This window comes from Melospiza georgiana, chromosome 2 (genome assembly GCF_028018845.1).
Source record: "Melospiza georgiana isolate bMelGeo1 chromosome 2, bMelGeo1.pri, whole genome shotgun sequence".
Taxonomy (NCBI): domain Eukaryota; kingdom Metazoa; phylum Chordata; class Aves; order Passeriformes; family Passerellidae; genus Melospiza; species Melospiza georgiana.
In genome coordinates this window covers 9,384,872-9,400,853 of record NC_080431.1, presented here as the reverse complement: position 1 = coordinate 9,400,853, position 15,982 = coordinate 9,384,872, and the positions used below count along the sequence as shown (strand labels likewise).

At 38.0% G+C, this 15,982-nt stretch overlaps 1 protein-coding gene across 5 annotated transcripts in view; it reads left to right on the top strand.

Moving 5' to 3' along the window:
• ROBO2 (roundabout guidance receptor 2) overlaps nt 1-15,982 on the top strand; it is an 866,123-nt gene that overhangs the window by 755,202 nt on the left and 94,939 nt on the right. For all 5 annotated transcript variants that reach the window (XM_058019193.1, XM_058019191.1, XM_058019192.1 and 2 more), the window contains 3 exons: nt 3,428-3,552; nt 7,941-8,112; nt 14,041-14,246. In XM_058019193.1, coding sequence (XP_057875176.1) covers nt 3,428-3,552; nt 7,941-8,112; nt 14,041-14,246 — 503 coding nt within the window. The remainder of the gene's footprint in view (nt 1-3,427; nt 3,553-7,940; nt 8,113-14,040; nt 14,247-15,982) is intronic.

Below are 15,982 nucleotides of genomic sequence, written 5' to 3'. Positions count from 1 at the left end.
TTAACAGCTGAAGCATATCAAGCCTGCTGTTACTTCTCTAACTGTGCATTTTCAGAATGTTTTAGAAATTCACCTACTTTGAAAGGAGCAATAATGGCCTGAATAAATTTTGCCCAGTGTTCCACTGAAGCCACAGTTGGAGCAAGTCATGATCTCACTTAACCCTTCTGCAGAATGGAAGTAATAATATTTGTCTGTATCTATAAACAGCATCCATATGTGAACATACTGAGCCCTTTTTTTAGGAAAATTGAGGAACACAAGTGCTTATTCTGTCAAAGAAGCCTGGCTGTCTCTGAGCAGGGTCATGCTGCATTCTCTGGGGATAATGACAGTCACAGTGTTTGGGTAGTTACATCTGACCAAGAATTACTCCTGCAATTATTAGCTGTTACTTTCAGTTTTCAAGTTCAACTAGAAATTGACAGATGATAAAACTGATATGGTGAAAACAGTCTTTAAATACTGTAAACAATGGCATTTTTACCAGAGGCTGTCTGTAAACAGAGCTATAGCTGAATATGACAACAAACTATGACAAAATGAAGATTTCCTTCATTATATAACTCCATCTTTGAATAATTTTTTTAAATGCATGCAAAATTTTAGTTTTGAAAAATAATGGTTTTCATGTCTTTTTAAATTATGGTCCTAAATAGTTTGGCTGAAGGAGCTTGTTTTGTGCTCTATTTAATGTGAGCAAAAGCTCTGATTAATTTATTTTATAGTGAATTTCTGGTAATTGAGGCTGCAGAGCAAAGCTAGAAAAGATATTGTTGCATAACTATAGGTGATTGTTTGCTGGAGGCTTTAGAAAGCTTGACATAGTAACTGTGAGGCCAAATATCTTCTCATGTAGTGTGGTCAAATGGTGGAGAGGACTTGGTGTGTGGCAGGGAGAGAATAGAGCAGCAAGGTCAGTCCATGTCAGAGCTACAGTTTTATTTTCCTTGTCTGATTGGGGGAAAAAAAAGGGACTCTTTTCTTTGTGCTTTTAGGAAAGTGAGAGATATTGAAAACTAGGAAACTAGGAACAGGTCAAAAACTGGAAACTAGGTAGAAACCAGGGTGTGTTTTTTTCTCTTTTCGTTGTTCCTTGACTACCAAATTACCTTAATTTGATCCTTGGAAGGTCTGCTGCAGTGACAAATTCAGTTGTGTGGTGTCTGTTTAGAGCTCTGAGTTATGGATTTACAGGAGAGATCTGTGTGTGTGAGAGTGTTTCAGATGAACCTTTAAACTTGCCTCCCTTGTATTTACTCAGTTACATGATTTGAAGGACAGGCTCATGGAAATGCCGTGCCCTTCCTGCTCCTGTTGAGCTGTCAGAGAGCACTGTCTGTGCATCCCCCAGGGCACCAAGCAAGCCTGAGAAGGGAATTTTGCCATCCATCCTGCTTAGGATAGATCCATGGGATGGGCTCCTGACTCCAGCTTTTTACAACCATAGGAAGATTGTGGTCTTGGGGCCACCCAAACACTGCACTGAATTGCACATTGACGTTTCCTGGCACCTGGGGGAATTGCATGGGGATATGCTGGGTGAAACAAGGTGGGGGAAACCCACCTTGAGGAGTGGTGTAGCATGAGTTCAGCTCCTAGAGTATGTTTAGCAACACCTTATACAAACCTCAAATCACATGGCTGTAAACAGGCAGCAAGAGGGCACCTCACCCTTAGTCCTGCCTGTTCATGAGATTAACACCTCCTAAGGTGGAAGAAGAGGTGGACATTTCTCTCCAGAGAGGCCCAAAGATCTCTTTAGGAGTGTGAGGCAGAAGAAAATACCCTCTACCTTCTGAACTGAATGTGATTCGTGTTTATTAAGTGATTTACAGTTCTTGTTTTAAGAGTGCCAGCACTACTCGACTGATGCTCTTTAGACCCCTGCTGATCTGTAAAGCCTTGAGAAGTACCTCATGAGATAACTGCCAAGTGTGTTTCAAGAGAATCAGGTCTGCTCACATTTCTATGCAGTTCGCAGGTTTGTGTCTGTGCTGCCAGCAGGTGTAATCGGAAGCTGGGTCTTGATTGCTCTTCGTGCCTAATTAAATAGTTTGTAATTATAATGCTGAAAATACGGTTTTCTAAAACACTTAAATTCTGTTTACCTGAAAGCTTAGTGTTCCTAAACCATCCCTCTGCACACCCACAAAACCAGCCGTGGAATAGAAGGAAACAAGGGTGGATGGAAGGGTTTGAGTTTCTTTTGTTCTTTTTTTTCCCTGCTTCAGCCTGCCCCAGAAATTAGCTAGTCTTTTGATAAGAATATTTGGAGATGCTGCTTACATTTTTAAAATATGTAAAAGAGTACAAATCCCAGTGAATTCCGGTGATGAACCAAGAGAGTTTTCATGTCCCTCATAGAAAAATCATTTGCTTTACTTCTGCATCATTCTCAACATAGTTACTGATTTCAAGTTTATCTCAAATCCTCCAGCACTTCTTCCCCACTCTCTTTCTACTCATTAGCACCTTTTCTCTACCTTCACATTCCCAAGCATTGACTCTATTCTCCACTATTACCCTCCAGACAAGTCAAACTATGCCCCTCTCTTAGAAATTGTTCACTTCTGGCTGTGCTTCCTGGTCCCCTGTGACTGAATACTGTTAATGCCAGTGACTTGAAAACATAGCCAGCCCTGCTTCTTCTTTGTTGTTTTAACTCCAGTCTCCATTTTTCTTTCTCTTATGTCTTCCTTACCTCCTGAAATACCTATTCCTTCTTACTCACCACTCACCTCTCCCCATCAACTTTTCAACTTTTGCTTCTCTCTGCTCTTTAAACTAGCTGAAACCTGGATTTGCCAAGTTCATGCTCTTGTAGCAACAATTCTTTTTACAGCAAGTCGTCCTCCCCACACCATTCTTGACCACACTGCTTCTAAGAGGAGTAAGGGAGCTCTTGAACTTGGGTTCTTTTGCTGTCATCCAGACCTTCCTCTCCTTTCTCAATCATTTTTAAAAGTCCAGAAGGGCAGATTAAAGAAAGGCAGTCTGTTTATCCTAATTCATACCTTGCAATACACGACAGCTCCAGCAAGCTCTGTGAAGTGTGAGAGGATCTGAGGGTGCTGCTGCCTTGCCAGAGCAAAGGTAGAATACATCCAGGCTCAGCAATATAAACACCTGACTCCTGCTCTTTAGCATTTAATGTTGTCAGAATTGACTCTAGCATGTATGGTTGTAATGTTTCTTTCCTTTTTTAATTTTTTTTAATACCTGGGGATGTCACATACATATATTGCTGCTCTCTGTCGCTGTTGTTGTTTCTGTTTATATATTAATTCTGTCTATACTAATGAATGTTTCTGGTGTCATGTCCTCTGGCATAAATCTCCATAATGTTGTCTTTTTCCTTCAATATTCCCTTTCTCTCCCTTGCAAAATAAGCTGAACTTACACCATGGTTTTTCTTACTTTGTAGCTCCCCCACAGTTTGTGGTGAGACCACGAGACCAGATTGTAGCCCAGGGTCGAACTGTGACTTTTCCTTGTGAAACTAAAGGAAATCCCCAGCCAGCTGTTTTCTGGCAAAAAGAAGGAAGTCAGGTAAGTTGCAAGCACCTTTAAGTCTTTCAAGACTTTCTAAATATTTATATTGCTAAATCAAATATGGAAAATTATTTACATTATCTTTCACAGTTCTTTTCATCTTTCACAGAAATTTGTCTTTTTAAACTATCATTATTCTCTACTGAAATTTGTGTCAGTTTTTTTTTTTAATATTTTGAAGAACACAAAGGCCATTTAAATTGTTGAAACCTGTGCCAGGCACTGTATTGATGTGTAGAAAGAAACAAATTTATTTTGTTCTGAAGCCCCCAACAAACAGGTGGGTGAGACAGGCACAGCAGATAAAAAAAGGTATGACTCAATTTTGAACTAATCAGAGCCAGTAATTACAGTTCACAACCTGTCTAGACATGATCAAGCAAAATGTATCCAGCAAGCTGATTTGCATTGGCATTTTCTCATAGAGCATACAGATAAAGGTTTTGAACACACAGATGCTTTCTTCAGTAAAATTGTCTCAAGAAATTTCCAAATCTGGCTTGGAAATATTTACCTGGTCCTTTTTAAAGGCAAAATTTGTGAGGCAGCAATTAGCACTGCCATCAGCCCATACTAACTTTATAGATTAGTATCTGAATGTGATGCCACAACATTTCTTTACAGGAGACATTGCGTGTATCAGCTCAGGTAAAACATGAAATAAGAGCTGAACCACTGATCTCCTGCTTCACCTTCTCAGGAGATCAGAAAACTGGTCCAGAATGCCAGGACCAGGCTGACAGCATTTTGTGCTCTGCTGTCTTGGTGGCTTACCAAGACACAAAATGATTACTTTATGGGTGTGATTATTTTATTGTCTGAGTGCAAGCTTAACCTTCAGTGGGTATCTCTCAGTGTAATATTTAGAGAAATTTAGATCCAGCCTCCAAGGATCACATCCTGGAAAGCACAGTATTGTGAGTCTCAGTAAGGTGACAGTTTTTCCAAGGGGAAGGTAGAATAGCATATTGAAATTAAAGTAGGAAGTACTGATGTGCCAGCAAACATTTCAAACCCCTTCCTTGTAGAGCATTTTAATAACATGGTAATGTTTATGTAAAGTGAGCTTATAGTGTCACACTTGAATCTAATAAAGTGGACATCCATCATGCTGTAATAAAGAGAAGAGCTTCTAATTAAAGTAGGACATTATTTTCAGGATTAAAGTCATTTAGCGTAATTGAAAAGTGTTAATACTCTATTTTATCCTCTTCCATTGGTATCTCTTCAAGGGTAAAAACATTTTAAGGTGAAAATGCATCTTGTGTCTTTAATTGAATGTTATTACCTACTGATTGTACAGTGTTGAAGCTGCTTAATTACAAACCTGGAAAATTAATTACCATATTGAGAACCGGATCCCTGAGGGTTAGAATAGACTTTTTTGGCAAATAAATGCAACATAAAAATTGATACTTTCATGGTTTATAATCAAACCTTGAAACGTGGCTCAATGTAGTTTACAACATTCTCATGTTCATCTTAATTGATCATCAGTGAAGTAACACAGGTTAGGGTTGCCATCTCAGTGTATAACTTGTCAGATTTTGCAGTGAGATGCCACAGAGTGAGTGAGTTTCCACATAGTGTACATCATCATAGCGATGGAGAGTGGAATTTTTGCCAAATCACAGGCTTTTCCACCTTTGCCTCCCAGCTATAAATTGTTGCTTGTCTCTGCAATGCTGTTTCTGCCTTTAGGATGACTGTTTGCAGCATCACTTCCAGTGTTCAAAGTAATGTTATATAGTCACGTTATCCCACTCCAGTAGTTGGAGAGCATTTCTGGTTGTGAATCCATTTCTCGATCCTGCATTTTTGAGCACAACCAGCTGGAAGGGAGGGGAGCTGTTCCCTCCTGAGTAATTTTTTGTGCCAGCCTGTGTATAAACAGCTGGTCCTTTGTGCTTGGTAGCCTTTTCCCCAGAGCCCAACAGCCGCTTGCCGATGACATGTGCAAGGGCAGGGCATGTGTAACCTTTAAACTCCCTGGATTAAATTCTTCCTTGAGATAAATTCAGTGGCACTATATCAGAGATGGCTCTGGTCCCTCTGTTTGCAGCTCAGCATGCCACCACTGTGCCCAGATGAGCAGCCCAACAGCTAATTAAAACCAGTGAAAATGTGGAAAGCGTTTAAAAAGGGGTTGTACTGTAATTTAGGACAAGTTATAGTTCATAGTTTTCTGGTCTTTGAAGGGACGAGTCCTGAGACTGGTGAACTCCTCCTGATGTGTGGAATATTGACTGGGACATGGTACCTTTCCAGAACAGAGAAGCCCATACTGAAGATAAAAACAAGGATTGATTCCCCTTTCTAATGAAATTATAAAGAGGGTTCTCGACTATTTTTTCCTCTCAAGAATTAGCAGCTTAATCCTTGCACTGTCTTTTACATTCAGCTTATTTTTACACTTTACATAATGAGTGATAGATGAAGTCAAGGTCAGCTAAGTCAAATTTCTCCTCTTTGTCATAATATTTACATAATACCCTCATGCAGTAGGTATCTTATGCCAGGTAAAAATTATTCAAGGCAGAAAATTATTCAGAATTATTCAGAAAACAGGGCAATTATTTGAGACCCACTTAGTCCTATAACCTCAAATTGTTTCAGAATTTTAACACTTTTTTTTCCTATTATCTGGCATGTTTACTGGGTGAATATTGATTTTTGAGGAAAAATTTGCTGTTATAAATTTCTTAAAGATTGCTATTGAAAGGCAGTAAAAGAAAAGCCTAGTGTGATGAGTAACCCAGTAGGTTAATACCATCATAAGGATACTTGGAATGTTGGATCTTATTTAAAGCATATCTCTTTCCTTTTGCTGCCAAAACCATAGAGATAAAGGCATTGAGTTTCAATTAAAAATAGAATTTGTTTCTTATTTGAATTCTTACTTGTTTCTTAAGCAGTTTGTTGCTTATCAGTTCCAAATAATTTTTGTAAACCATCAAGGCCTGCTTCAGAAGAAACAGATCTGCAGAAAATTCATTTAATACCCTACTCCACACTTTTAGATATTTTTTTTTAGTCAATACAGACAAGTTTAAAAGTTAATAGGGAGTCATCATTAGAAAGCACAGCAGAGCTAGACAGGGCTGCAGTAATGACTGAAAGCTTATCACAGCATGACAACAGTGTTTTGAGGTATTCCTGATGCAAACTGTACTTTTCATAGAGGCTTGTTGAGTTGGCAAAAAATCCAGACCCTATTTTACTGAAATTACTGTTGCTTAATTATTGTTTAAGCTGTTCTCCTTTCTGTCTCATTGGGCAATGCTGCTACCCTTTCTCTTCACATTACCTTCCTTTTCCTGTTCTTATTTATTCACAAGGGCTGTGCCAGAGGGTATAAGTTTTTCCTTGAAAACACAGCTCTCACCACTAAAACCTTTTTGGGTCTGTAGTATTGATTCACTCAGTCCTTCATCATATGCAATGACTACTAGAGCCATTCCAGTTATTATTATTGACGTCTCTCTTTTCTCCAATCCAGCCCAAAGGCAAAAACTAATCTCCCTGTTTTGTGCTAACTGATATCTTATCCTACATGAAATTATTTTTTTCTCTCTGATGATTTCCACATCAGATTAGTACCCTTTCTATTCACCCTCCAGGCTCTATGCTGCATTTCTCCTTTGGTTTATCACAGTTTTAATTTCCTTTTACTTCTCCTTTAAACTCTCATGCTCTGCCAGCTTCTCCTACTTTATGACATGCTTGTATCTTCCTCCCAGCTCTACTTGTGTGCCATGCTCTCACTTTCTCCTTTTCTCAGAACATTTTCATAGCCAGATAATAGTGCTCTGCTCCCTCAGGTCTCCAGGATTCAATGCTTGCTGCTAGTTTTCTAGTGTTTGCTGTGGTGTGATGTCCTTCTGGTTTGATAGCTGAGTATATTATTACAATTGCATTCAGACTGAAGATGAATGTGTCACAAATATAAATCACTCCAGTGTGATTGTTGGGAAATGTCTCCTTGCCTACACCCCAGTCAGAACACAGCACTGTGAGCTGTCAAAAGGCTGTTTCTAATTTAAACTGTGAGTTGATAGCTGAGTATATTATTACAATTGCATTCAGACTGAAGATGAATGTGTCACAAATATAAATCACTCCAGTGTGATTGTTGGGAAATGTCTCCTTGCCTACACCCCAGTCAGAACACAGCACTGTGAGCTGTCAAAAGGCTGTTTCTAATTTAAACTGTGAGTTGCCCAAGGCAGGAAAAGCAGCTCTATGTGTTCATAAAGTCAGAAGCACACTTACTTTTTGTCCTCGATTATTTATAGTACTTCTACGGAAAAATCATTGTCTGTGTAGCTGAAAGAAAAGTGGTGCTTTTGTGTTTTGAATTGATGTGAGATGAATTGTCTTTGCAGAACCTACTCTTCCCAAACCAGCCTCTGCAGCCCAACAGCAGATATTCAGTGTCACCAACTGGGGACCTCACCATTACCAACATCCAGAGGTCTGATGCAGGCTACTACATCTGTCAAGCTCTGACGGTTGCTGGAAGCATTTTAGCAAAGGCTCAGCTGGAGGTTACTGATGGTGAGCTCTTAGAAATTCCTATTGTTTTCTTTCCTGTCAAAAGTACATTAAAAGCAGTGTAAATAAAGGCATGTGAGATCACATAAATCATACAATAAAATGGACAGTTTTCTGTAGAAAATACAGTGAGAAAAGGTCTCTGTATTTGCCTATGGAGTGAAAAAGGCATCAAAGTCTAGTTTGCCTCTTACTTGCTTTCTGGAGGTTTGTTAACAGTGGAAAAAAGGGACAAACAAGTTTAGAATAGGTTTGGTGAGAAATGAAGCTGCTTGGTTTGCTAGAGCTAAGATAGGACTGCAAAAAAATTACCCCCCAAGAAATGGAGAATGAATAGGTTTGTAATTAAAGCAGTGAACTGAAGTGGAAAGAAATTTTCACCAGTCTTCAGTCCTATCTTAGACATGTAGAGGATGTGTCCTTAGCTCAATTAAACCAACACAGTTGCTCTGGAGGTGGTGGAGTTTAGGTTTACACTGCCTACAACATGTAGCCCTTTAGTCCCTCCATGAATAGAGCACCTGGCTCAGAGCTGTGTTCCAAGAATGCCTCAGGAGGGGTAGGTGTGAAAAAAGTCATGAAAATCCATAGGTAGAGAAGACTTTTCAAAAAAGGAAAAGAATAACATGGTCTGTCTTGATGCCTTTCATTTCAAATTTTTGGGTTTGATATTCATCCTGCCTTGAGGTTTCCCATCTACAAGCATGAATCCTTTTCATATGTCAGGAATCCTGTTGATATCCCTCTTCATCTTATTGTGGATAGAAGGCAGTTTGCATCCTTTCATGTTAGCGAGGAAAACAAGAGAATCCCTCTTATGGCATTCCCCAGCATCATTATTCCTTATCTTAACTGACACATTAAATATCTCCTGACAGACTTTGATGAATTTTTGCCATTAAAACTGTTGTTATATGCAGAGGTCTACTTTTACTGTTCCCTTAGAGACCTGCCTGCACCATGAAAGTTTGAAAAGATGTCTAATTTTGAATAATCTGCCTTTTCACAAGAGCATATTCATCACAAGTGACAGATAGAGAGGTTCGGGCTCGTATTATAGAGGTTTGAGCATTAATATGATGCCTTTTCTTTGTTTTCCAAAAGCTGCCTATATTTTTATGACAAGGGGAAATAATTTCTGCCTTATCCTTGCATCTCTTCAAGCACATTGCTTTTCTATAATTTCTGGGTACTAAAGACTTGGCTTTGCTCTGCAATCTCTTTAAGTCCTTCCTCTCATGGTCTATGACAAAATGATGCATTTTCATTCAATTTGAATTTAAATGTAGATTAAAAGGTCGTTTAAAAGAATGGAAAGGCAATATTTTTTAATATCTGTCCATAGTGCTGCCTGATTCAGGGCCATGACTGTGATTGGAATAAATACAATAAACACAAACATTGTCTGGGAGGACATTGAGCTGTTAAATGGTCACACCTGCTGATGCTGCACAGATTTACAGCAACAGGCGCTGAGCGGATCAAATCAGGTTCAAGGATGCTAGTGATGAGAAATTCTTCCTTTTGACAGCCAAGGGCTTTGATCCACCTTTATCTATTTCTTGTGTGGGGAAAAAAATAAATCCTAATTGATCTCTTTGGAATTTTCATTAGTTTGTTTGGAAAGCCAAGGGAAGGTGTCCCTGCTGAAAGTCAAGCTCATCTCCGGGTAATTCTGATTAAAGGCAGCATGCATTCCACATTGCTCAAGAGAGCATTAGCTGGTGGCTCTGCTGCTCAAGGAGTGCAGGGCCTGCCTTCCTCAAATGCTTTCCAGAGCCCACTGTCAGCATGATCATTATGAAATAATACAAGATTGCTTTATAGAAATACCATTTCATCCCCGAGTCAAAGGGCGGGTGAGGTCAGAAGAGAAGTGCCAAAACAACATTATGGAGCTGAGATTATGTGAATAAATGTACCATTAGATCACAGATATTTCTTTTAATTGCTTTTAGTTAGGAAGTTAACCATAAATGTCTAAATAATCTGTTTTGGTTGATGCTGAACAGAAGTTATGGGAGCTAATGACTTTTATCAGCAGGGAAATCTAATTTAATAGTTTTAAGAATATAATAGAAGATAAGCACTGTGCATGCTAGCTATATGCTTAAGCATTAGTGTTCTAGTTTTTGGCTGGTGATTTCAGTTTTACTTCCTAGCCCAGAATTTTTCTGTTTGGTTAATGATTTAATAATAGTGGCGAGCCATCTTTTTCATTTTGAACACATTTTTGTTTGATCCAGAGTAATTTAGATCCAATTGAAGTTCCAATACAGAATGAAAACATGTCATGTGCAGAAAAACAAGTGCTTAATTATACCATATATAGCAGTGTTTCAGTTGTTACATTTTTGAACTTACAAGTCTTTACTGGAAATATTTTTAACACAAGTGTTCACATGAGAAGAGATTACTAGCTGTGATGAAATGTGCTGAGTTGAGTGATAATTTTGCTGATTATGGACTGTGCTAAGAGCTTTCAGCGTATTTGAAATTCAAATCTTGTGTTTTCTTGAAAGGCTATCATGTAATTCACTGTCTAATGCACATCTGGAAAAGCAAAATCAATTTAAAAATTGAAGAATCTTTGCAATCCTTTCAAACACAAGAAATAAATATGCAGTTCACCATCTTACAATGACAGATCATGCAAATAAACCAAGTGCTTCCATCTCTGTCTATGTTCAACATAAAAGGAATAGTTTCCAATTAGTATTTGCCAATCATGCACAGAATATTTTGGAGAAAATCTTAATTTCTCCTCAATAATTATTAAATTTATTAATAAATGTTTCACAGTTTCCTTGTCTACAAATCTGACCACCGTGATTCTTAACCCTCATCCAAAGTATATTGTATGTTTTATAGCAAGTGTGACAGTTTGAAACAGGAGAAAATCAGAACAACTTCACAGCTTCCTGTGAAGCTCTTCTGAAAAAAATAAAGAGACAGGTGAGGGATTGGTCTCTGCTTTTCTACCTTTCAGACAGAACCCTGCCCTATCACGAGTGTTCATTTGTCTGATTGCCTTTGTCTGATTTTACCTATCATTTCACCAGGAAAATTGTTTTAAATTTTGATTTTGGAACTGCCGAAGTAAAGACTTCATTTTGTCTTTCTCTTAATTTCCATTGTAATTTGACCACATATCCCCCAAATTTAAATATGGTTTCAGTTGATCCAAACTGCATTTATAGTGAATAAACTGTTAATGAACAAATATAATTTGTCCTTTTCCTATAATCTCTTCAAAAATTAAGATGCATTTTAACATGAAAGGAATCTCTTAATTTTTCAGTTACCAGAATATGCAGATGTAGGAATATTGGCAAATAGTTTCAAAACCATTTTGAAAATTAAAGTAATTTTGAAATCAACTTCTGTTTTACCACGCAAATATGTTTGTGGGCACACAAAATGTTTTTGTGGAACACAGAAGTTTTCAGCTAGGAGAAAACTATGAAAAGAAACTAATTAAAATGTAAAATTTGATTTTAAAATTAAAATGTTTTAAAAGCAACTATTAATACCCATACCATTTTGTGGCTATTTATCACTAGCCCTCTGTTCTTCATAATGCTTCTGACACATATTATTTTAAACTCTAACCTAGTTTTGGATCCTTACTAATGAGGACCTGAGTACTAGGAATGCAAGCACACACATGTTTTAGAGAAGATTTACAAGTCATAGTTGTGAAGACAATACAGCCATTCACAGATCAGTGGAAAATCTAAGTGTTCATTTAACCTTTAGCCTTAGTGTCATGGAAACCTGTCGTGGTCTTTCACCCATAACACCCTTGAAAATGAAGATTCCTTCTGGCCAGGAGGCTTTCAATTACACTATTGATCAGAGCCATTTAAAGGATTATGAGCTCCTCATTTGGGCTGTAAAAAAAATCTAATTACATGGCAAAGAACAATATCTGTAATGCAGTAGGTTTTGAAAATACCTGCATTGCTACACATATGAAAGGCACTTAGATGAAGCAAATAACCACAGTGGAATAGCTAGCAACTTAAATAGTTATTCTTCCTTAATTTTGGCTACCTAGAATACTGGGATTTGCTGGTTTACATTAAATCTAAAGGATAACTTGCACAGCTAAGTTTTAATTTGAATATACTCAGCTACCCTGGTGGGAGCTAAGATCCATTTTTATTTTGCCAAATGGCTGAACTAGGTAGTCAGAAGGAACCTTAATGAGATTAAACATTTTGTATCAAGGTTAAAATGTATTACATTTTTCTTGTTATATAGTGTTTCCTGTCCTGTCTCTTAAGTTCAGTGGGTGATATTTCAGAATTTCCAAAATAACTTTCACATTCTGGTGTTAAGAAATAACATATTGGCTGCATTTGGCTTTCTATTTTCTGTTCAAAATATGTATTGGCTTTCTATTTTCAGTTTCAATTTCAATGAATGTAATGAGCTCACACTCCAAGGTGTGATTCTGACAATATTAATGATTCTGATCTTTGTGAATCTTGTTAACAAATAAAAAAGTAGGTAGTATTTTTGCAACACTAAAATTTCAGAAACAATTATTTCAGGCATAAAATGTGCCACTAACATATCCCTGATATGTTTTATTTAATAAATAACACAATGAAAGAACTTTGAATCTATTGAAGGTTCCAGAGGTTTGCATCTCAAACAGCTCAAATACAACAGAAGCCATATTGCTTCATAATAAATTGTTTTCACTTCATTGTTAGAGTCAGGTGTTTTGTATGGACTACAATAAACAGATTCTCAGCTAGAATAAATGATTCAAACTCAGTTGACATCAGCAGAGGCAGGCTAACTTGCACCAGTTTAGAATTTAATCCTGCCTGCTACAATATTTAATACCTGTCACATAATTGTTCAGTTGTTCAAAATTTAAAACAGCAGCAGTATGGCTGGTAAATATATAAAAATACATTAAAAGAAAAAAGAATTCCTAATTCTGTTAACCTGATTTTTGCATCAGTTCCAGCCTTGTGTATATTCAAGTATTTCACATTCAGTTTGTATAAACACATTCTTTAGAAAAAAAGATGGCTTAACAGATGGCTCAGAGAAAAGATTCAACAAAAGAATTATTTGGGATAAAATGATCTTTCAAGGAAAGTGAGCATGAGCATTTTACATATTCTTCACAATATCCCACTGGTCATGGAATGAGGCTTATGCACAGCCATGCACTGTCTCACTAGTTGCAGGGTTCTTTATTCAGTATTGCAAGCATGCAGATGTAAATTATCAGGGAAAAAAAAAAGAGAGTTCATGGCTTTAAAAGGTGAGGAAATTATCTGATAAGTAAGCTGTTAAATGGTGTGATTGAGTTTGAGCTTTTCTCTGCTGGAAAGAATGGTACTGTCATTTAGATCACTCAGATTATGAAAATGTTTTGTATAACTGTTAGATATTTTTGCTGGTGAAAACTTGCAAATAGAGTAGGAATGGGGGATGTGGTTGGTACCCAGGCTAGAATAGCTGAAGTGTTTCACTTTTAACTCAACAGATTTCTCTATTAGACCATTAATTGGGTAAGCCATTAAACACATTTTGATGTGACATCAAAGGTGTGTTTTAATTTGTGCTTTCCCAAATTGGAAGAAAAGAGTGATGCACTTCAATTCTTCACTGAATCAAGGTCTTAATTTTCCTCCCATGTTAACCAAATCAGCCTGATGGTCTTTGCTAATAGATGTTTTTCTATCTGCATGTTATCTTGCAGTGGTGAAATGAAACTCTTACTGAAATGCTTTTCAGATTTGACAACTAATTGATAACCTGTATCCATGACTCCTCCAAAAGTAATGGTTTTAGCCTCTTAGAGGCTGGCTTCTTAAAACTTGTCCTGCATGGTGGAATAGGGCTCGCAGCAGCAGGGGATGGTTAAAGGTGTGGATGCCAATGCCTGTGCCACTGTTTTAGTCCTGACAGATCGGCCTCCGCCCATCATCCTCCAGGGCCCCGTCAACCAGACCCTGGCTGTGGATGGCACAGCTCTGCTCAAGTGCAAGGCCACCGGCGACCCCCTTCCAGTCATCAGCTGGCTCAAGGAGGGCTTCACCTTCCTGGGCCGGGACCCTCGGACATCCATACAGGACCAGGGCACGCTCCAGATCAAAGCCCTGCGGGTGAGTGATGGCAGCACCATGAGCGTGACGGGTTTGTGTGTCCACTTTGGGGCTCCTGGTGTTGCCTCAGGCAGCCCTGCTGCCTTCCTGCTGTCTTCAGAATTAACCTGTCTTTCCTACTGTGCAGTTCTCACCGAGTCGATATCCATTCTTTGATGTTGTGTAGGAAAGGGCAGGGAAAGAAGAGCAAAACTAGCTTCAGCTATTTCTATGAGAGTTCCCTAAAAATGGAATTGGTGTTTATAACCTTGTGTGGGTTGCAATAGAACATATGAGTTGGGGGTAGATGGAAATGTGAAAGAGCAGTCCTTCCTTTTCATTGGTCTTACCCTGAAGCCATTGGCCTCTCTGTCAAAACTTAGAGCAGTTCCCTGGCAGTAATTTTCTGAGTACTTGTGCTAGCACGTGATCTGGAGCTCATCAGGGCTTGACCATGCTCTTTCTCCATCAACAGCTCATCAGTCCCGAGCTGGCTGATTTATTCCAGTGTTATGCTTCCTGGAAATGTTCCACCAGGCTGCAAATGGGAAAAGACAACTAATACTGTAGCATACATGCAGTCATATGCAGAGGGATTTCTGTTAAAAATTAAATACCTATTGTAATATTTACATTTTTGCACATGAGATAATACAATATTATCTAATACTTCAAATAGGATAATGTCATATGTTTTTGATAAATATTGCATCATTAATCTCTGTTTTGGCTTTTAATTTTTCCCTGTTCAAAGATAAATGTGTATTTGCTTGAGTGTATTTGGACAAGCATGCATATGGAAAAATAGCAAGTTAAATATACTTATTTGTCAGGAACTTGAAGATAATTTCAGGAACCATTTAATTTAGTCAGCAGAAATGTCTGCACTTAATTTTTCCATCCAAAAAAATGTCAATAAGCATAGTACTAATGACAAGAAATAAAGAGCAGTTATGTTTTCTGATGCCATCTCATCAGTGATCATAGATGAATTGTGAACTGCCTTGGAACAAAATAGAATTTATTAAAAAATTTATGCTAGCTTGCCTTGAGTAAACAATTTGTCGTTCCTCCCTGGGCTGAAGGCAGGTTTAGGCCATGGAGGTTAATGCATTTTTCCTGTAGAGCTGGATTAAAGGGTGCGCTTGAATAGCCAAGATTCCCCAGTAGTGTTAGAAAGCAGCAATTAAAGGTGGAAGCTTAGTGATTTCAAACAAACTTTCAGGCATTGATGATGGGCTTCTGTGGAGTGTCCATGAGGCAGAAGCTCTTGGGATACCTGTCTGCATGCTGCTATGCAAACAATGAAATTGCTTCTGAATCGTGCCAGAGCATTAATCTCACTGTTAAAGGCTGTGTCTGTAAACTAAAGGAAAATAAAATTGCTTGCAAGGGGAGAAGAAAACTGTATTAGTAGTGAGTGTGATTCTGAAAGACATGAGGCTTTTATTGATCCTTAAGTGGCTCATTCACTAGTAACCAATTTTCCTTAAAGGCTCAGAAAGGCATTTTTTAGAAAATCCTCCATAGCAGTAATGTGCAGTTTGTTTGTAATGTGCATTGTTTCTTTGACTTAGGTTTAAGAACAAAAACTACACAGAAGCATAGACATATTTTTTCTCTTGTGCCTTACAAATTTTAATTTAACATGGATTTAAATGAGAAATGCTTAACTTTTCTCTCAGGTCTCCCTAAACAAGGAATGCTTAACTTTTCTCTCAGGTCTACCTAAACAAGGACTAGGAGCACTTCCTAAA